The sequence below is a fragment of the Oncorhynchus kisutch genome, linkage group LG17, assembly GCF_002021735.2.
Source record: "Oncorhynchus kisutch isolate 150728-3 linkage group LG17, Okis_V2, whole genome shotgun sequence".
Taxonomy (NCBI): Eukaryota; Metazoa; Chordata; class Actinopteri; order Salmoniformes; family Salmonidae; genus Oncorhynchus; species Oncorhynchus kisutch.
Genome location: NC_034190.2, coordinates 16,122,073 through 16,145,015, shown reverse-complemented (window position 1 = coordinate 16,145,015; position 22,943 = coordinate 16,122,073). Strand labels below are relative to the sequence as shown.

The window sequence follows — 22,943 nt, the reverse complement described above, 5'->3', positions numbered from 1 at the left end:
AAGTGTAGGCTATATAGAAATAATGACGTTCAAATCAAAAATCATTAAACTAAATAATGAATATTTCTATCAGCCTAATCGAGATGTAGATTACATCTCACTTTCCAGTGTTTGTAAACAAGGACGGATGGGATTCTGTAAACAAGGACGGATGGGATTCTGTAAACAAGGACGGATGGGATTCTGTAAACAAGGACGGATGGGATTCCGTAAACAAGGACGGATGGGATTCTGTAAACAAGGACGGATGGGATTCTGTAAACAAGGACGGATGGGATTCCGTAAACAAGGACGGATGTGATTTTTCTTAAAAAATAGACCTCCACAACATCACAGCCAGCAACATATTCTTTATTGAAAAACAATACTCATATTTCTTGACAAACACACTCACATGACAAATGCACACACACTTACACAAACACACACATACACACTTTCCAGACCATAATTTGTCTGCACTGGTCCCACAGGTTCTGTTGGGTTTTGGTCCATCTCATACGGGTCTGGGTCAGGGTCAGGTATAGGCCAAGTCTGGTGCAGGTCTGGGTCAGTACGGTGAGAACAGAACTGATGTATGTGCCGTACGGAAAGGTCCTGGGGCGGGATGTAACAAGGTCTGGGGGAGGGCCTGAATCTGAAAGATGGCAGGGCCAGGTATAGGGGCAGGGCGCAAATGAAACGGGGACAGGGTTGCCATGGCAGCAGCAGCAGCAAGGGAGAGATGGCGCTGTAAGAGGCACGAGGCGAGAGGCTTCGCCAAGTCCTGCTCCTTCCTCAGAGCGATCCCAACCTGGAAACCAAAAACAACATGATCAAAATCTTTCTACAACTGTTCTACAATGTGATCACCACCATACAGCTATCACACGTTCCACAATCAGTCCACAACAAAACCTCCAGTAAAGTACTGCCACGACTGCGTGGCCAGGCACGACTCTAACACCATCATTACGTTTTCTGACGACACAACAGTGGTAGGCCTGATCACCGACAAGGTGATCAGAGACCTGGCAGTGTGGTGCCAGGACAACAACCTCTCCCTCAATGTGAGCAAGACAAAGCAGCTGTTCGTGGACTATAGGAAAAGGAGGGCCAAACAGGCCCCCATTAACATCAATGGGGCTGAAGTGGAACGGGACGAGAGTTTAAAGTTCCTTGGTGTCCACATCACCAACGAACTATCATGGTCCAAACACACCAAGACAGTTGTGAAGAGGGCACAGGAGATTTCGCATGGGTCCACAGATCTTCAAAAAGTTCTACAGCTGCACCATTGAGAGCATGGTTGCATCACCACCTGGTATGGCAACTGCTCGGCATCTGACCGTAAGGCGATACAGAGGGTAGTGTGTACAGCCCAGTACATCACTGGGGCCAAGCTTCCTGACATCCAAGACCTGTTTACTCGGTGGTGTCAGAGGAAGGCCCAAAAAATTGTCAAAGACTCCAGTAACCCAAGTCATAGACTGTTCTCTCTGCTATCGCACGGCAAGTGGTACCGGAGTGCCAAGTCTAGGTCCAAAAGGCTCTTTAACAGCTTCTACCCCCAAGCCATAAGACTGCTGAACCATAATCAAATGGCCACCCGGACTATTTACATTAACCCCTCCCCCCTCCCTGTTTTTACATTGCTGCTAATCTCTGTTTATTATTATTATTGGGTTACTTTTTGATTTGATTTGATTTTTAAAACTTTTCTTTATTTAGTCAATATTTTCTTAACTCTATTTCTTGAACTGCATTGTTGGATAAGGGCTAGTAAGTAAGGATTTCCCAGTAAGGTACTGTTGTATTCGGTGCATGTGACAAATACAATACAATTTGATTTGATTTCATAATACAATAATGTGGTACTCACTGACTGGTTGCGTTGGGGCGGTAGGCCATACGGGCTGAACTTGGGCTTGGCTGGCTTCCCTGCTACTCGGTCTTTATGTCTTCTACTTTTGATGTGCTGAGGAGATGGGGGAGACAGAGACAGACACAGAGAGAGACCCAAACTTAAGGAAAGCTTTGACTATGTACAGACTCGGTGAGCATAGCCTTGCTATTGAGAAAGGCCGCCGTAGGCAGACCCGGCTCTCAAGAGAAGACAGGCTATGTGCACACTGCCCACAAAATGAGGTGGAAACTGAGCTGCACTTCCTATCCTCCTGGCAAATGTATGACCATATTAGAGACACATATTTCCATCAGATTACACAGATCCACAAAGAATTTGAAAACAAAACCAATTTTGTAAAACTCCCTTTTGTACACTACAGCGTGCCATCACAACGTAAACATTTGTGGCCTGTTGCCACAATAAAAGTCCATTTATTTTCCCTTACGTACTTTAACTTTAACACTGTATATAGCCATAGTATGACATTTGAAATGTCTCTATTTCTTAGAAATTTTGTGAGTGTAATGTTTCCTTTTAATGGGCTCCCAAGAGGCGTGGTGCTGCTCCCAAGTGGGCTCCCAAGTGGTGCGGTGCTGCTCCCAAGTGGGCTCCCAAGTGGTGCGGTGCTGCTCCCAAGTGGGCTCCCAATTGGGCTCCCAAGTGGTGCGGTGCTGCTCCCAAGTGGGCTCCCAAGTGGCACGGTGCTGCTCCCAAGTGGGCTCCAAAGTGGCGCGGTGCTGCTCCCAAGTGGGCTCCCAAGTGGCACGGTGCTGCTCCCAAGTGGGCTCCCAAGTGGCACGGTGCTGCTCCCAAGTGGGCTCCCAAGTGGTGCGGTGCTGCTCCCAAGTGGGCTCCCAATTGGGCTCCCAAGTGGCGCGGTGCTGCTCCCAAGTGGGCTCCCAATTGGTGCAGCGGTCTAAGACACTGCATCTCAGTGCTGGAGGCGTCACTACAGACAACCTGGTTCAAAACCAGACAGTATCACAACCGGCCGTGATTGGGCGGCGCACAATTGGCCCAGCATCGTCCGAGTTTGGTCGGTGTAGGCCATCTTTGTAAATAAGAATTTGTTCTTAACTGACTTGCCTAGTTAAATAAAGGATGAATAAATAACTTTTGACTGTTTATTTCACTTTCGTTTATTATCTATTTCACTTGCTTTGGCAATGTAAACATATGTTTCCCATGTCAATAAAACCCATTGAATTAACTTGAGAGAGAGAAAAGTAGATAGAGAGAGACATTATATTATTACAATGTATATTGTATACATATATTGTATACATTGTTGCTTTGGCACTATTGACGCAATGTTTTTCAGGCCAATGAAGCAGCTTGAACTTGAGAGAGAGAGAGAGAGAGAGAGAGAGAGAGAGAGAGAGAGAGAAAGAGAGATGAGGCCAGTCTAAATCATAGATTCATATCAGGCCACAGGAAATGAAAGGAAACACTACACCTAATTAAAGTTCCACTTTTTCCTCTCATCTCTGTAATGTACATTTGTTCTTAGCCTTCTAAATATATAAATATTTATAAAAGGGAGGATTTGATTTTGAGTGGCGTACACAGACAGATGGTTATTAACAATCAGGCCAAACCATGTCTAATGAACTGATGAATATTCATAAGCACCTGACCTTATATAAACCCTAAACATTTCAACTTACAACAACCAGTACAACACATTTGTACCAACACAACCTGATGCTTACCTTCATATATTTGTTATGTGTTTCTTTGTATGCTGTTAAACTCAACCTGTATTTCACTCTCCTGTTTCAGTTGTGTCTCGGAGATGACATACACCATATAACTAACCTGTTTGAGTTGTGTCTCGGAGTTGACATACACTATATAACTAACCTGTTCGAGTTGTGTCTCGGAGTTGACATACACTATATAACTAACCTGTTCGAGTTGTCTCTCGCAGTTGACATACACTATATAACTAACCTGTTTGAGTTGTGTTTCGCAGTTGACATACACTATATAACTAACCTGTTTGAGTTGTGTCTCGGAGTTGACATACACTATATAACTAACCTGTTTGAGTTGTGTCTCGGAGTTGACATACACTATATAACTAACCTGTTCGAGTTGTGTCTCGGAGTTGACATACACTATATAACTAACCTGTTTGAGTTGTGTCTCGGAGTTGACGTGAACATCGCAGATCTCACAGTGGAAAGTTTTGTTCTGGAGCCCCGTTGACACCTCGGTGGGAGGGGCCAGCTTGGCTTTGACCCCTGACCTGGGGAAAGACTTTATGGCTCCGTCGCCGCTCCTGGCCTCCAGCATTGTTTTGTGTTTCGTGCCTGACAGGGTGAAAGGTCAGATAGGTCAAAGGTGAGAAGCAGAGACGCCAACTAAGTATTAACAAAGTGGGACATCTGGCTACTACATAAAGGTGCATCTCAGTGTAAATGGAGATGATGACAAGAGAGAGGCCCTGTCCTAACATACACTTTACCTGTCAGATCAAGATGGCAGTAATGGCCTCGGCCTTGGGGTAAGGAAGGGAGTGATTGATTGGTGTGGTATTGATCAGATAAGAGCCCTGAGCTCTGTAGACGTCTAAGATTGATTAATAAGACGGACTTGTTGCAGCATGATGATGACACACACAAGTACGCACGCACGCAAACACGCACACAAACGCACACGCACACACACACATACGCGCACACACACACATATGCGCACACACACACACACACACACACACACACACACACACACACACACACACACACACACACACACACACACACACACACACACACACACACACACACACACACACACACACACACAGGTCAGTGATGCTTCATTCTCACCACTGTTGTGAGCCTGTAACTGGGATGCAGAGTTGACGGCCACCTTGCAGAGAGAACAGTAGAGCAGTCTCTTAGCCTTCTCTTCCTCCGACTCTACGACCTCCTCCACCGCTCCTTCCATCTCCTTCTCCACCATGGGACAGGGCGACAGAGAGGGGTCAGTGGGCGTCTCCATTGAAACTGCTGGACTGCAGGTCGATGGCTCCACCCCAGAGGCAGAGGGTGGTGACAACACGGGTCTGAATGTGACATCTACACAGAATAATAGAATATAATAGAGCATTGTAATAAGGCTGCCATCATTTTTGGGGGATGAGTGAAATCTATACAAGTTTATCCCTCCCATCTTAGAATGAAACCGAATTTGAGTGTGTTGAGTGGTGAATTAGTGAGGAGAGTGTTTGTGTGTGTGATAGTGGTGGTGAGAGAGAAAGGAGAGGTAAGTTAACCCTGATGCTATCTTCTCTCCATCATCAACCTTTAAAATGTGCTGGTTACTACTGCAGGCCTGCATCTAATGCTGGTTACTACTGCAGGCCTGCATCTAATGCTGGTTACTACTGCAGGCCTGCATCTAATGCTGGTTACAACTGCAGGTCTGCATCTAATGCTGGTTACAACTGCAGGTCTGCATCTAATGCTAGTTACTACTGCAGGCCTGCATCTAATGCTGGTTACTACTGCAGGCCTGCATCTAATGCTGGTTACAACTGCAGGTCTGCATCTAATGCTAGTTACTACTGCAGGCCTGCATATAATGATGGTTACTACTGCAGGCCTGCATCTAATGCTGGTTACTACTGCAGGCCTGCATCTAATGCTAGTTACTACTGCAGGCCTGCATCTAATGCTGGTTACTACTGCAGGCCTGCATCTAATGCTGGTTACTACTGCAGGCCTGCATCTAATGCTGGCTACTACTGCAGGCATGCATCCCAAATAGCACCCTATCCCTAACAAGTGTGCCACTTTTGACCAGGGCCCATGGTGCACTATGTTGGGAAAGGGTGCCATTTGGGAAGCAGACCAAGTCTCTCAACTTTTACCATAACTCACCGAGATAGAAAACCACACCAGCAACAGTGTTTATGAGATTCATTAGCCTCTGTAATCTCAGTAATAACCAAAGATTTCCCATGAGAATCTGCTTCCATTTTTCAGAGTGGGAAAATGAAAGGCTTCGGATTGAAATGATTACGGTCCATTATCTGCAGTGAGACGGACCGGGAACGGAAGGGCTTCCCCAGAGGGAAACCCCATAGTGGTCATGTGTTAATGGGGATTAGGCCTGTAAGCGTGTATTTATTGTCATTGACTGTCTCTCTAAAATGGCAATAAGGCTGTTTGGCAAAGTCAACATCACAAAGTTCCCCTGTTTCTTCCACGCTAAATAGAAAAACTTGCTCACTCTATCACTATGGCATGAAGTCAAATGAATAGACTCTTCCTCTATAACACACTCACGCACACCACAACACATATGAACATGCCTCTGAGGCATGCATACATTTATTATTAGTATTATTTTTTTAGCAGGTAAGCTAGTTGAGAACAAATTCTCATTTACAACTGCGACATGGCCAAGATAAAGTAAAGCAGTGCGACAGAAACAACAACACAGAGTTACATGGAATAAACAAGCGTACAGTCAATACAATAGAGAAAAAAGAAAGTCTATATACAGTGTGTGCAAATGGCATGAGGAGGTATGGCAATAAATAGGCCATAGTAGCAAAGTAATTACAATTTAGCAGATTAACACTGGAGTGATAGATGAGCAGATGATGATGAGCAGATGATGGTGTGTAAGTAGTGATACTGGTGTGCAAAAGATCAGCAAAGTAAATAAAAACAATATGAGGATGAGGTAGGTAGATTGGGTGGGCTATTTACAGATGGACTATGTACAGCTGCAGCGATCGGTTAGCTGCTCAGATAGCTGATGTTTAAAGTTGGTGAGGGAAATGTAAGTCTCCAGCTTCAGCAATTTTTGCAATTCGTTCCAGTCACTGGAAGGAAAGGCGGTCAAAGGAGGTGTTGGCTTTGGGGATGACCAGTGAGATATACCGGCTGGAGCGCGTGCTACGGGTGGGTGTTGTTATCGTGACCAGTGAGCTGAGATAAGGCGGAGCTTTACCTAGCATAGACTTGTAGATCACCTGGAGCCAGTGGGTCTGGCGACGAATATGCAGCGAGGGCCAGCCGACTAGAGCATACAGGTCGCAGTGGTATAAAACGGATGGCATTGTGATAGACCGCATCCAATTTGCTGATTAGAGTGTTGGAAGCTATTTTGTAGATGACATCGCCGAAGTCGAGGATCGGTAGGATAGTCAGTTTTACTAAGGTAAGTTTGGTGGCGTGAGTGAAGGAGGCTTTGTTGCGAAATAGAAAGCCGATTCTAGATTTGATTTTGGATTGGAGATGTTTAATATGAGTCTGGAAGTAGAGTTTACAGTGTAGCCAGACACCTAGGTATTTATAGTTGTCCACGTATTCTAGGTCAGAACCGTCCAGAGTAGTGTTGCTAGTCAGGCTGGCGGGTGCGTGCGGGTGCGGGCGGCGAACCGTTGAAAGCATGCATTTTGTTTTGGTAGAGTTTAAGAGCAGTTGGAGGCCACGGAAGGAGTGTTGTATGGCATTGAAGCCCCTTTGGAGGTTAGTTAACACAGTGTCCAAAGAAGGGCCAGATGTATACAGAATGGTGTCGTCTGCGTAGAGGTGGATCAGGGAATCACCCGCAGCAAGAGCGACATTGTTGATATATACAGAGAAAAGAGTCGGCCCGAGAATTGAACCCTGTGGTACCCCCATAGAGACTGCCAGAGGTCCGGACAACAGGCCTCCGATTTTACACACTGAACTCTATCTGCGAAGTAGTTGGTGAACCAGGCGAGGCAGTCATTTGAGAAACCAAGGCTATTGAGTCTGCCAATAAGAATGTGGTGATTGACAGAGTCAAAAGCCTTGGCCAGGTCGATGAAGACGGCTGCACAGTACTGTCTTTTATCGATGGCGGTTATGATATCGTTTAGTACCTTGAGCGTGGCTGAGATGCACCCATGACCAGCTCAGAAACCGGATTGCACAGCGGAGAAGGTACGGTGGGATTCAAAATGGTTAGCGGTCTGTTTATTAACTTTGCTTTCAAAGACTTTAGAAAGGCAAGGCAGGATGGATATAGGTCTGTAACAGTTTGGGTCTAGAGTGCCACCCCCTTTGAAGAGGGGGATGACCGCGGCAACTTTCCAATCTTTAGGATCTTGGACGAAATGAAAGAGAGGTTGAACAGACTGGTAATAGTGGTTGCAACAATGGCGGCAGATAATTTTAGAAAGAGATGGTCCAGATTGTCTAGCCCAGCTGATTTGTACGGGTCCAAGTTTTGCAGCTCTTTCAGAACATCTGCGATCTGGATTTGGGTGAAGGAGAAGCTGGGGAGGCTCGGGCAAGTAGCTGCGAGGGTTGCGGAGCTGTTGGCCAGGGTTGGAGTAGCCAGGAGGAAGCATGGCCAGCCGAAATGCTTATTGAAATGTTCGATTATCATGGATTTATCGGTGGTGACCGTGTCACCTAGCCTCAGTGCAGTGGGCAGCTAGGAGGAGGTGCTCTTGTTCTCCATGGACTTTACAGTTCCCAAATCTTTTTGGAGTTAGAGGTACAGGATGCAAATTTCTGACTGACTGTGTGTATTGGTTCCTGACTTCCCTGAACAGTTGCATATCGCAGGGACTATTCGATGCTATTGCAGTCCGCCACAGGGTGTTTTTGTGCTGGTCAAGGGCAGTCGGGTCTGGAGTGAACCAAGGGCTATATCTGTTCTTAGCTCTACATTTTTTGAAAGTGGCATGCTTGATGGAAAAAGGGGCATGCTTGACAGCTGATGGAATTACGCCTGCGGACCAGTCGTGGTGGTACTGCGGGGCGCCGTGTCGACGAAGGGACGAAAGAGGTATTGTAGTTGTGGGAATTTTGTTTGCTAGCCGGGAGATGCGCCTGGCTCAGGGCTAGCTTCGGGGCTGGGTCACTCAGTTGAAGATAGCTAGCTGTGATGATCAATGGTCGGCAGGAATCTGGCGTTGTAGTGGAGAAAAACAGTCTGAGGCTGGCAGGTATTATCCGGCTAAAAAAACAGCTGGTGCCTGAGCAGAGGGTAAAGGCTGCTAGCAGTGGCTAACAATGACTAAATGGCGAGTAACTTAGCTAATTAGCTGGCTACCTTCTGATGAAAGTTTTGGCGATAGGTGTCTAAAAAAATTGTGGATCCGTGTCACAATGAGTGAGGCGGGTTACCGGAAGGTATATTTAATTTTAAAATGGAAAAAGAGATTGAAAAATACAGTGGAATATATACAAAAAAAGATGAAAAATACAAAAAGTAAACGAGAGGACAACAAACCACGTCTGCACTGCTACGCCATCTTGGATTAACAAACAACGCAAACTCCTGCACACATACTCCCAGATCTGCATATGTTACAGACACACAAGCAAAGTGCTGCGTTTGAACCTCTAAAGACTCATTAGTGAGAATGTGTGTCTACATGTATACAGGGTCATTTAGAGAGAGGAGAGTTGAATGCCTTTCAGCGTTTTAGTCCATCTGCTCTATATGGCAGCGAGGATAGACAGACGAGAGGCTTCCTCACACATCAAAGAGATAGAGAGAGGTGACAGGAAACGCAGGGTCTGTTAGAAGGGATGGTCTGGATGATCAAAGCTACAAGGAGCCTTTATGTGTTTGATGTCAGCACATATTTACAAATACACCCTTGAACGCACACACACACATGCACACGTGCACTTACATACACACGCACACACCCTAACGCATGCACTCATTCACGCATGCACGCGCACACACACGTGCTCACACACATCATCCCCCTCTCTCTGTCTACCCTTTCTCCCCCCTGGCACACACACACCAACCTGCTGAACTGTAGTCTGAGCTGGGTGGCACAGGGCAGGGAGAGACAGGGCTCTTGCTGACTGCGTCAGGGGCTCTGGTCTTGCAGTCCAGTGGGTCGAGGGCTTTGAGCCTCTTGAAGTGTTTGGTACCACTGTAATGGGATGAGGCCTGGCTCTACACAGAGAGAGACAATAGAACCAGAACCACTGTAATGGGATGAGGCCTGACTCTACACAGAGAGAGACAATACAACCAGAACCACTGTAATGGGATGAGGCCTGGATCTACACAGAGAGACAATACAACCAGGACCACTGTAATGGGATGAAGCCTGGCACTACACAGAGAGACAATACAACCAGAACCACTGTAATGGGATGAGGCCTGGTTCTACACAGAGAGAAACAATAAAACCAGAACCACTGTAATGGGATGAGGCCTGACTCTACAGAGAGAGAGACAATAGAACCAGAACCACTGTAATGGGATGAGGCCTGGCTCTACACAGAGAGACAATACAACCAGAACCACTGTAATGGGATGAGACATGGCTCTACACAGAGAGAAACAATAGAACCAGAACCCGTAATGGGATGAGGCCTGGCTCTACACAGAGAGACAATACAACCAGAATCAGACAGTCACACAAGATACAACAACAAGCCCAATGACTATGCAGTAGTATGTTCTCAAGTCATCAAGTCATATAGCCACAGCGTCAAGCCAGAGATCTAACATTACAGTTTCGTCAGTTAGCAGACACTCTTATCCAGAGCAATTTATATATAAACTCTCAGAGAATTTCATCTCATACACTTCATCCAATATTTCAAGCTTGCGCTCACACGGTTTACACCCACACAACACTTGCATATTCCCCAGGAAGAGTAGCTGCTGCTTTTAGAACAGATAATAAAATAACTAAATAACACATTTGACAATCCCTGCATGTTGAGAAAGGCCAGGCACGAGGTGCCATCTACAACCTAAAAGGATTAATTGGCTGTCCCCATAGGATAACGCTTTGAAGAACCCTCTGAACAACACTTTTCGGGTTCCATGTACACTGAACTAAAATATAAACGCAACATGCAACAATTTCTAAGGTTTTACTGAGTTACAATTCACATAAGGAAATCAGTCAATTTAAATAAATTCATTAGGCCCTAATCTATTGATTTCACATGACTAGGAAAACAGATATGCATCTGTTGGTCACAGATACCCTTAAAAATAGGGAGGGGCGTGGATCAGAAAACCAGTCAGTATCTGGTGTGACCACCATTTGCCTCATACAGCGAGACACATAGAGTTGATCAGGCTGTTGATTGTGGCCTGTGGAATGTTCCACTCCTCTTCAATGGATGTGTGAAGTTTCTTTATATTGTTGGAGCTGGAACACGCTGTTGTACACGTCGATCCAGAGCATCCCAAACATGCTCAATGGGTAACATGACTGGTGAGTATGCAGGCCATGGAAGAAATGGGACATTTTCAGCTTCCAGAAATTGTATATACACCCTGACTGCCATCTGCCCGGTACAGTTGAAACCGGGATTCATCCATGAAGAGCACACTTCTCCAGCGTGCCAGTGGCCATCGAAGGTGAGCATTTGCCCACTGAAGTCAGTTACGACACCAAACTGCTGTCAGGTCAAGACCCTGGTGAGGATGACTAGCACACAGATGAGCTTCCATGAGGCGGTTTCTGACAGTTTGTCCAGAAATTCTTTGGTTGTGCAAACCCACAGTTTCATCAGCTGTCCAGGTGGCTGGTCTCAGACGATCCCGCAGGTGAAGAAGCCGGATGTTGAGGCTCTGGGCTGACGTAGTTATGCTGCCAAATTCTCTAAAACGACATTGGAGGCGGCTTATGGGAGAGAAACGAACATGTAATGATCATGTTGTTTAATCACCTTCTTGATACGTCACACCTGTCAGGTGGATGGATTATCTAGGCAAAGGAGAAATGCTCAACACATTTGTGCTCACAATTTGAGAGAAATAAGCATTGTGTGCGTATGGAAAATTTATGGGATCTTTCATTTCAGCTCAGGAAACATGGGACGAACATTTTAGATGTTGCGTTTATGTTTTTGTTCAGTGTACAACCCTTTTGGTTCCAGGTAGAACTCTTTTGGGTTCAATGTAGGAACCCAGAAGAGTTCTACCTGGAACCAAAAAAGGTTTTCCTATGGGAACAGCCAAATAACCCTTTTGGAACCCTTTTTTTCTGAGTGTTGAGACAGTAGAGTTCTCAAGCATCCCTGGTACTGCCCTCTATGAGGTCAAACTCTGCCTACCTCCGAGTTGAACCTCAGTCGGCACACAACACACGATGAGCTGGGTTTCCTCATAGGGGGCGTGGCTAGCCCAACCCCTGGACCAATCAGCATTTTGTGAACGCGGTCCATCTGCAAGAACAAGAGTGAAAAGGGGGATGATTTACTGAGCTATGGCTAGGGCAGAGACTAGGGCAGGAGCAAAGGTTTAGCAAGAGTTCAATGTTAGAGTACCTCAAATGCTCCCAGACTTAAACAAGCTTAGAGTAATGGTCCTTCCTTTACTTATAACAGATGGTGACTAATGCCTACCTTCCCAAACTAAACAAGAGAGAAAATGTGGTATGGATAGGGAAAAGACTAGGGTTAAGACTAGGGTTAAGAGTAGGGTTAAGAGTAGGCTTAAGAGTAGGGTTAAGACTAGGCTTAAGAGTAGGGTTAAGAGTAGGGTTAAGAGTAGGGTTAAGACTAGGATGAAGACTAGGGTTAAGAGTAGGGTTAAGAGTAGGGTTAAGACTAGGATGAAGACTAGGGTTAAGAGTAGGGTTAAGACTAGGATGAAGACTAGGGTTAAGAGTAAGGTTAAGAGTAAGGTTAAGACTAGGCTTATGACTAGGGTTAAGACTAGGGTTAAGAGTAAGGTTAAGAGTAAGGTTAAGACTAGGCTAAAGTGCAGGGTTAAGACTAGGGTTAAGACTGGGGTTAATGAAGAGGTCAATGTTGAGGAAGGAGACCTGAAATGGTCCTCTGTAGCTCAGTTAGTGGAGGAGTGTCACATGAGTTGACGCTAGAGAGGCGAAGCAGGGACGGGGAGTCAAACATTTAATAAGGAACGGACATGGAACGAGACAGGAACAGCGTCAGCATACAAGAAAACAAAGACAAAAACAATCAATGCATCAGCCATCATATGAAGCATCGGGGAGTACTGGCATTCCAGTTGGTATGGTGACATTGGCTCTGGGACACCACCGATTGGACCGGGGGCTTCCACACCCTGGCTGGCTCGGGAGGTTTCCATGCCTCGGTTGGCTCGGCAGGTTTCCATCCCGTCCGCTGGATTGTCGGGCTCCCTCTCTGCAGCGGGATCGACAGGCGTCTTGTCTCAGCTGGATGTTAGGCTCCCATGCCTCAGCCGGCTCGCCAGGCTCCCACACACCTGTCGGTTCGTCGGGCTTCCACGCCCCGAACGGCTTGCCCAGCGCCCATGTCTCGGCCGGTTCGGCCAGGTGAGATGCCTAGTGGTGCCCCAAGAGGGGGGGGGGGTGTACTGTCACGTCTGCTCCCGCTCTTCCCCTCCTGATGCTAGAGGGCGCCAGGTTGCCCTGCATCACGTCTCCCTCGCTGCAGCGGGATCTAGTCTCCATCACCCCTCATAGCCTGGTTCCTCTCTAGGTTTCTTCCTAGGTTTTGGCCTTTCTAGGGAGTTTTTCCAAGCCACCGTGCTTCTACACCTGCATTGCTTGCTGTTTGGGGTTTTAGGCTGGGTTTCTGTACAGCACTTTGATATATCAGCTGATGTAAGAAGGGCTATATAAATACATTTGATTTGATCTACAGGCATCTTGCCTCAGCCGGCTCCCATGCTCCTGACAGTTCGTCAGGTTTCCACACCCCAACCGGCTTGCCCAGCGCCCATGTCTCAGCCGGTTCGCCCAGGTGGGACGCCGGTGGTGCCCCGTCTGCTCGTGCTCCACCCCCCCCCCCGCCCCCCCGGCGCTTGAGGGCACCAGACTGCCCTGCATCCACTCACTCCTTTTACCCATTACGCACACCTGCTTTCCCTCGTCACGCGCATCAGCGATATTGGACTCACCTGGACTCCCTCATCATCTGTTTATTTCCTCCCCTATATTTGTCTGTTCCCCAGCTCTGTTCCCCGCTACTGCGTTGATTGTTTTTTTGTCTGTGTTACTAGTCTGCTGACACTGTTCCTGTCTTGTTCCATGTCCGTTCTTCATTAAATGTTTTACTCCCTGTACCTGCTTCGTCTCTCCAGCGTCATTCCATGTGACAGATAGTGGATTACATTCCAGGGACCATCTGTATGTAAAATGTATTTACGCATGACTGTCACTTTAAATTCTCCCTTGACTAGGCTGGCTGAGTAGCCAGAAGCTATGTCCCATATATAGCTTAGTCTATGCCGCTCTGACATTGCTTGCCCAAATATTTATATATTCTTAATTCCATTCCTTTACTTTAGATTTGTGTGTTTTGTTGTGAAATTGTTAGATATGACTTGTTCGATATTACTGCACTGTTATTCCCTATGTAATGTACTGCCTTTGACCAGAGACTGCCAGAGGCTGCCAGAGACTGCCAGAGGCTGCCAGAGACTGCCAGAGACTGCCAGAGGCTGCCAGAGACTGCCAGAGACTCAACATAATGGTTATGTTCCCGATAACAGAGTGCATGGTTACTAACCTTTCAACAGCAATCAAGTGGTAAAATGTGGTTTGGGTTTGGTTGATCAAGTGGTCACGGTAGAGAAAAAGAAAGAGAAAGTTATCTCTCCATAACGGATCACAGGGTACTTAGTACCTTTTAACAGTAAATACCCCTAAAGACCTCAAATTGCCCTTAAAAAGGTGGGCAGGTCCAACATCACTCACTGGACACCCCTCTAGAGGGTGACGGTCATTGTTGTCCACAGAGACGGGCTTGGAAAACTCTGGGTTGAGAGGAGCATCTGTGAGTTCACCTCGACAAGTTCAAAGATGAACTCTTGAGCTTGCTTGGCCAAAAAGCAAGGTGGTCCATAGACATGGATCAGTGGTGGCTGGTGGCACTTTAAATGGGGCAGTTGAGCTCACAGTAATGCCTTTTTTGGTTTCGGTTCCAGGTAGAACCCTTTTGCTTTACAGGATCTAGATGCGAACCAAAGGAGTTCTACCTGGAATCAAAAAGGCTCCTTCAATGGGCTATCTTATGGGGACAGCCGAAGAACCCATTTAGGTTCTAGATAGAACCTAGAGTAGGGAAGTGGTGGTCAGACATCCTCATGCAGAGTTACTGGGTGTCCTAAGAGGACAGTCAAAGAACACATTTGGAAATCTTTTTTCTATGAGTGTAGAGGAATACAATTCACCACTTGGCCAGATCACAATATATACTTTAAATCTTAAATCTTATAGTTAAATAAAATATTGTTTGATGTAGTTTATTAGCTGACTTTGTCTCCCTCCTCCTGTCTCTCTCCTCTCCCTCCTCCTGTATAAAATGTAACAACAACTGGGTAGAGATACAACCATGGAACTCTCTCCTCCAGTGGAGTGCCAGAGTGTGTCTCTTTACGACCGTATAGAAACAAGTGATAAAACGGAGAGCAAAACTGCCTGGGCCTGGTGTGCTGTATCATTATCTCACTGTGTGTTTCTGGACTTGACCTGCTATCACACTGTGTTTGTGTATGTGTTTGTGTGTGCGCTTGTGCGTGTGCTTGTGTGTGTGTGTGTTTGTGTGTGTGCGCGCGTGTGTGTGTGCGTGTGTGCGTGTGTGAGTGTGTGTGTGTGCGCGCGCGTGTGTGTGTGTGTGTGCGTGTGTGAGTGTGTGTGAGTCTGTGTGCTTGTGTGTGTGTGCGTGCGTGCGTGCGTGCGTGCGTGTGTGTGTGTGTGTGTGTGTGTGTGTGTGTGTGTGTGTGTGTGTGTGTGTGCGTGCGTGCGTGCGTGCATGCGTGCGTGCGTGCGTGTGTGTGTGTGTGTGTGATTCTGGTCTTTACCTATAGTGGGGTTTTAATAAGCAGACACTCCAATAAAAGTGAATGGGCTTTCTGAAGCAAAACAAAACAATGACCTGCAGTGTAAAACGGAACGAGCAGTAAAACAACACTGATATTCAGAGAGGCTGTAAGTCACGTCTTCAAAGGCCATCTGGTGGGAGTATGGAGATGTGGAGTGTGTGTGTGTGTGTGTGTGTGTGTGTGTGTGTGTGTGTGTGTGTGTGTGTGTGTGTGTGTGTGTGTGTGTGTGTGTGTGTGTGTGTGTGTGTGTGTGTGTGTGTGTGTGTGCATGTGTGTGATGGAGAGCGCTGCAGAACTAAACATGCACAACACTTTCCTGGATTTAGCATCCTTCTAATAATGAACCATAACAACCCATAGAACAGGACTGTACTTAGAAAATTCTTCCGCACTTTTTACCTAGGGATAAATTCCTTCCAACTGGAGGGACAGTGTGGATGTGGGAAGAAAGGGGCTTGAGTTCCTACTGTGATGATACATTATTAAGCCTGTTATGTGCTCCTGATTCCTACTGTGATGATACATTATTAAGCCTGTTATGTGCTCCTGATTCCTACTGTGATGATACATTATTAAGCCTGTTATGTGCTCCTGATTCCTACTGTGATGATACATTATTAAGCCTGTTATGTGCTCCTGATTCCTACTGTGATGATAAGTTAAGCCTGTTATGTGCTCCTGATTCCTACTGTGATGATAAATTAAGCCTGTTATGTGCTCCTGATTCCTACTGTGATGATAAGTTAAGCCTGTTATGTGCTTCTGATTCCTACTGTGATGATATGTTAAGCCTGTTATGTGCTTCTGATTCCTACTGTGATGATATGTTAAGCCTGTTATGTGCTTCTGATTCCTACTGTGATGATATGTTATGCCTGTTATGTGCTTCTGATTCCTACTGTGATGATATGTTATGCCTGTTATGTGCTTCTGAGGTCCAACTGTGATGACACACTAAGCCTGTTATGTGCTCCTGTATGCACAAGCAAGAGTGTGTGTGTGTGTCTGCTCTAAGCCTTTCTCCTCTGCTGTCTTCTATCATGTACTCTGTGACCTTAAGGCCCCCACTCCCCACCTACTAACTCTTCAGCACCCCCCCCTCCAACCCTTCACCACCCTCCTAACTCTTTAGTACTGTCAACCCTTATATCCCCCTCTCTGATCTAGCACTCCACATTCCACCCCGTCTGTTCCACGATGAACCCTCTTCACTCCTTAACTTAACTTTTACATGATCATCTTTAAACCCATAGCTCTCTGACCACTACTTTACTGGTTTTGTTTAAGTAATATTCATTAATAAAGTTTTTTTCTTCACATTTTACAAACATATATGAATTCATATAAATCAACTCCTTTACCCCCTCCCTCCATTCCTTCCTCCCCTCTTTCTCACCTCCTATGTTTCTGTCTCATCAATGTCACATTCAGCTCTCCCCATCATACTCTTCCTCTTAAACCTAACCCTAACCCATCACTCTACACTCTTACACTCTCCCCTCAACCCTAACCCATCACTCTACACTCTCCCCTCAACCATCACTCTACACTCCCCCCTCAAACCTTACCCTAACCCATCACTCTACACTCTCCTCTCAACCCTAACCCATCACTCTACTCTCAACCCTAACCCATCACTCTACACTCTCCCCTCAACCCTAACCCATCACTCTCTACACTCTCCTCTCAACCCTAACTCATCACTACACTCTCCTCTCAACCCTAACCCATCACTCTACTCTCCTCTCAACCCTAACCCATCAATCTCTACACTCTACACTCTCCTCTCAACCCTAACTCATCACTACACTCTCCTCTCAACCCTAACCCATCACTCTACTCTCCTCTCAACCCTAACCCATCACTCTACACTCTCCCCTCAACCCTAACCCATCACTCTCCCCTCAACCCTAACCCATCACTCTCCCCTCAACCCTAACCCATCACTCTACTCTCCTCTCAACCCTAACCCATCACTCTACACTCTCCCCTCAACCCTAACCCATCACTCTACACTCTCCTCTCAACTCTAACCCATCACTCTACACTCTCCCCTCAACCCTAACCCATCACTCTACACTCTCCTCTCAACCATCACTCTACACTCTCCCCTCAACCATCACTCTACACTCTCCCCTCAACCATCACTAAACTCTCCTCTCAACCCTAACCCATCACTCTACACTCTCCCCTCAACCATCACTACTCTCCTCTCAACCCTAACCCATCACTCTACACTCTCCTCTCAACCATCACTCTACACTCTCCCCTCAACCATCACTCTACACTCTCCCCTCAACCATCACTCTACACTCTCCTCTCAACCCTAACCCATCACTCTACACTCTCCTCTCAATCCTAACCCATCACTCTACACTCTCCTCTCAACCCTAATCCATCACTCTACACTCTCCCCTCAACCATCACTCTACACTTTCCCCTCAACCATCACTCTACACTCTCCCCTCAACCATCACTCTACACTCTCCCCTCAACCATCACTCTACACTCTCCCCTCAACCCTAACCCATCACTCTACACTCTCCTCTCAACCCTAATCCATCACTCTACACTCTCCCCTCAACCATCACTCTACACTCTCCTCTTAACCATCACTCTACACTCTCCTCTTAACCATCACTCTACACTCTCCCCTCAACCATCACTCTACACTCTCAACCCTAACCCATCACTACACTCTCCTCTCAACACTAACCCATCACTACACTCTCCCAACTCTAACCAATCACTCTCTTTCTCCTTTACACTGACATTTACTCCTGAGGTGTTGACCTGTTGCACCCTCTACAACCACTGTGATTATTATTATTTTACCCTGCTGGTCATCTATGAACGTTTGAACATCTTGGCCATGTTCTGTTATAATCTCCACCCGGCACAGCCAGAAGAGGACTGACCACCCCACATAGCCTGGTTCCTCTCTAGGTTTCTTCCTAGGTTCTGGCCTTTCTAGGGAGTTTTTCCTAGCCACCGTGTTTCTACACCTGCATTGCTTGCTGTTTGGGGTTTTAGGCTGGGTTTCTGTACAACACTTTGAGATATCAGCTGATGTAAGAAGGGCTATATAAATACATTTGATTATATTTTTTATTTGAATTTCTCTCCTTTTCTCTCTCTATCTGTCTGTATGTATCTTCCTCTTTTCACACTTACAAATGTCACCTGTCATTCTCTCCATCCCTCCTATAATCTGTCTTTTGTCTACTTCATGTGCTGTAGGAAAGAGAGTTAAGGGCTACGTGTCAGTAGACAGAAACAGATCATGCATAGTATGAACACTGCTGTACTGGAGCTTCCACTTCCTGGTCCCTCTGAGGGAGGTGACAGACAGAGTTCTGAGTTTGAGATGATCATGGTCATTACAGTCAGTAGTATGAGTTATGGCTGTGGACAGAGAGACTAGTCAGTACGGCTCTGGTTGAATCGGAGTACATGCAGAAGGATGGCGGTTCTTTTGTACGGTAATCATTCTTGACTGTTATTACATCTCTTGACCGTTATTGCATTGCAATATCTTGACTGTTATTAGACAACGCCAGTATTTAATGTGGAACTGAAATGAATGAGTGAGTGTTTGTTTAACTCTCTCAACTCACGAAGAGGCCACTTAGGACACTATGGCCCTCCTCTCTGCCTTTCCCAAAAGAAACACCACACAACAAGCCAAACAACCCATCAATCGCTCTCCTTTAGACGTGCTGCTTGGCACACGACACACACATTCCTGTAACCATGACAACCCCATGTGGGCGCCAAACAAAAATACATGCTGGAGGGTATGTGCGCTTACAGACTCCTAGGGAAAATGCTAACAGTAACACACACACACACTCGCGCGCACACGCGCACACACACAAACAAATACAAACACTGACAGCGCAGCCAGGGTTCAGCTCAACTATACACACGAACGCAACTGAAACACCCACAGGTTAAAATCATCAGTGCTGTTTTTGAAAGAGGGGGCGGATTCCCATTACCCTAGCCAGATTTCATTAACATTCTGGCAAAACCTACTGACCAATCACCACCACCATACAGACAGTCAGACAGACAGACAGACAGACAGACAGACAGAGAGGCGAGACGGAGAGTGTAAGAGAAGGCAAAAGGGTGGAATGGATGGAGAGAGAGAGAAACAGTAAAAGAGTAAAAGAGAAAGCATGTGAGAGGGGGGACATGGAGGGGGTGAGAGGGGGGACATGGAGGGGGTGAGAGGGGGGACATGGAGGGGGTGAGAGGGGGGACATGGAGAGGGTGAGAGGGGGGACGTGGAGGGGGTGAGAGGGGGGACATGGAGGGGGTGAGAGGGGGGACATGGAGGGGGTGAGAGGGGGGACATGGAGGGGGTCCCTCCTCTCTCTTCCTCCATGTCCCCCCTCTCACCCCCTCCATGTCTCCCCTCTCACCCCCTCCATGTCCCCCCTCTCACCCCCTCCATGTCACCCCTCTCACTCCCTCCATGTCTCCCCTCTCACCCCATGGAGGGGGTGAGAGGGGGGACATGGAGGGAGTGAGAGGGGTGACATGGAGGAAGAGAGGGGGGGGACATGGAGGGGGTGAGAGGGGGAGATATGGAGGTTGTGAGAGGGGGGACATGGAGGGGGTGAGAGGGGGAGACATGGAGGTTGTGAGAGAGGGGACATGGAGGGGATGAGAGGGGGAGATATGGAGGTTGTGAGAGGGGGGACATGGAGGGAGTGAGAGGGGGGACATGGAGGAAGAGAGAGGGGGGACATGGAGGGGGTGAGAGCGGGAGACATGGAAGTTGTGGGAGGGGGACATGGAGGGAGTGAGAGGGGGGACGTGGAGGGGGTGAGAGGGGGAGACATGGAGGTTGTGAGAGGGGGGACATGGAGGGAGTGAGAGGGGGGACATGGAGGGAGTGAGAGGGGGGACATGGAGGGAGTGAGAGGGGGGACATGGAGGCAGTGAGAGGGGGGACATGGAGGGGGTGAGAGGGGGGACATGGAGGGGGTGAGAGGGGGGACATGGAGGGGGTGAGAGGGGGGACATGGAGGGAGTGAGAGGGGTGACATGGAGGAAGAGAGGGGGGGGACATGGAGGGGGTGAGAGGGGGAGATATGGAGGTTGTGAGAGGGGGGACATGGAGGGGGTGAGAGGGGGAGACATGGAGGTTGTGAGAGATGGGACATGGAGGGGATGAGAGGGGGAGATATGGAGGTTGTGAGAGGGGGGACATGGAGGGAGTGAGAGGGGGGACATGGAGGAAGAGAGAGGGGGGACATGGAGGGGGTGAGAGCGGGAGACATGGAAGTTGTGGGAGGGGGACATGGAGGGAGTGAGAGGGGGGACGTGGAGGGGGTGAGAGGGGGAGACATGGAGGTTGTGAGAGGGGGGACATGGAGGGAGTGAGAGGGGGGACATGGAGGGAGTGAGAGGGGGGACATGGAGGGAGTGAGAGGGGGGACATGGAGGCAGTGAGAGGGGGGACATGGAGGGAGTGAGGAGAGAAGGGACATGGAGAGAGTGAGAGGGGGGACATGGTGGAAGTGAGAGAGGGGACATGGAGGCAGTGAGAGGGGGGGAACATGGAGGGAGTGAGGAGAGAAGGGACATGGAGAGAGTGAGAGGGGGGACATGGAGGGAGTGAGAAGGGGACATGGAGGGAGTGAGAGGGGACATGGAGGGAGTGACAGGGGGACATGGAGTGAGTGAGAGGGGGGACATGGAGGGAGTGAGAGGGGGGTGAGAGGGGGGACATGGAGGGAGTGAGAGGGGGGACATGGAGGGAGTGAGTGGGGGACATGGAGGGAGTGAGAGGGGGGTGAGAGGGGGACATAGAGGGAGTGAGAGGGGGGACATAGAGGGAGTGAGAGGGGGACATGGAGGGAGTGAGAGGGGGGACATGGAGGGAGTGAAAGGGGGGTGAGAGGGGGACATGGAAGGAGTGAGAGGGGGGACATGGAGGCAGTGAGAGGGGGGACATGGAGGGGGTGAGAGGGGGGACATGGAGGGGGTGAGAGGGGGGACATGGAGGGGGTGAGAGGGGGGACATGGAGGGAGTGAGAGGGGTGACATGGAGGAAGAGAGGGGGGGGACATGGAGGGGGTGAGAGGGGGAGATATGGAGGTTGTGAGAGGGGGGACATGGAGGGGGTGAGAGGGGGAGACATGGAGGTTGTGAGAGAGGGGACATGGAGGGGATGAGAGGGGGAGATATGGAGGTTGTGAGAGGGGGGACATGGAGGGAGTGAGAGGGGGGACATGGAGGAAGAGAGAGGGGGGACATGGAGGGGGTGAGAGCGGGAGACATGGAAGTTGTGGGAGGGGGACATGGAGGGAGTGAGAGGGGGGACGTGGAGGGGGTGAGAGGGGGAGACATGGAGGTTGTGAGAGGGGGGACATGGAGGGAGTGAGAGGGGGGACATGGAGGGAGTGAGAGGGGGGACATGGAGGGAGTGAGAGGGGGGACATGGAGGCAGTGAGAGGGGGGACATGGAGGGAGTGAGGAGAGAAGGGACATGGAGAGAGTGAGAGGGGGGACATGGTGGAAGTGAGGAGATAGGGGACATGGAGGGAGTGAGAGAGGGGACATGGAGGCAGTGAGAGGGGGGGAACATGGAGGGAGTGAGGAGAGAAGGGACATGGAGAGAGTGAGAGGGGGGACATGGAGGGAGTGAGAAGGGGACATGGAGGGAGTGAGAGGGGACATGGAGGGAGTGACAGGGGGACATGGAGTGAGTGAGAGGGGGGACATGGAGGGAGTGAGAGGGGGGTGAGAGGGGGGACATGGAGGGAGTGAGAGGGGGGACATGGAGGGAGTGAGTGGGGGACATGGAGGGAGTGAGAGGGGGGTGAGAGGGGGACATAGAGGGAGTGAGAGGGGGGACATAGAGGGAGTGAGAGGGGGACATGGAGGGAGTGAGAGGGGGGACATGGAGGGAGTGAAAGGGGGGTGAGAGGGGGACATGGAGGGAGTGAGAGGGGGGACATGGAGGGGGTGAGAGGGGGGTGAGAGGGGGACATGGAGGGAGTGAGAGGGGGGACATGGAGGGAGTGAGAGGGGGGTGAGAGGGGGGACATGGAGGGAGTGAGAGGGGGGACATGGAGGGAGTGAGTGGGGGACATGGAGGGAGTGAGAGGGGGGTGAGAGGGGGACATAGAGGGAGTGAGAGGGGGGACATAGAGGGAGTGAGAGGGGGACATGGAGGGAGTGAGAGGGGGGACATGGAGGGAGTGAAAGGGGGGTGAGAGGGGGACATGGAGGGAGTGAGAGGGGGGACATGGAGGGGGTGAGA

The 22,943-nt window shown here is 48.7% G+C and overlaps 1 protein-coding gene across 2 annotated transcripts in view; it reads right to left on the bottom strand.

The window, feature by feature from the left end:
* Positions 1-333: 333 nt before the first annotated feature.
* LOC109907138 (zinc finger protein 385D) overlaps positions 334-22,943 on the bottom strand; it is a 34,134-nt gene continuing 11,524 nt past the window's right edge. For both annotated transcript variants that reach the window (XM_031793430.1, XM_020504918.2), the window contains 6 exons: positions 11,941-12,051; positions 9,658-9,811; positions 4,726-4,977; positions 4,022-4,203; positions 1,862-1,957; positions 334-793 (listed from right to left, as the gene is read on the bottom strand). In XM_031793430.1, coding sequence (XP_031649290.1) covers positions 551-793; positions 1,862-1,957; positions 4,022-4,203; positions 4,726-4,977; positions 9,658-9,811; positions 11,941-12,051 — 1,038 coding nt within the window. In that variant the 3' untranslated portion in view covers positions 334-550. The remainder of the gene's footprint in view (positions 794-1,861; positions 1,958-4,021; positions 4,204-4,725; positions 4,978-9,657; positions 9,812-11,940; positions 12,052-22,943) is intronic.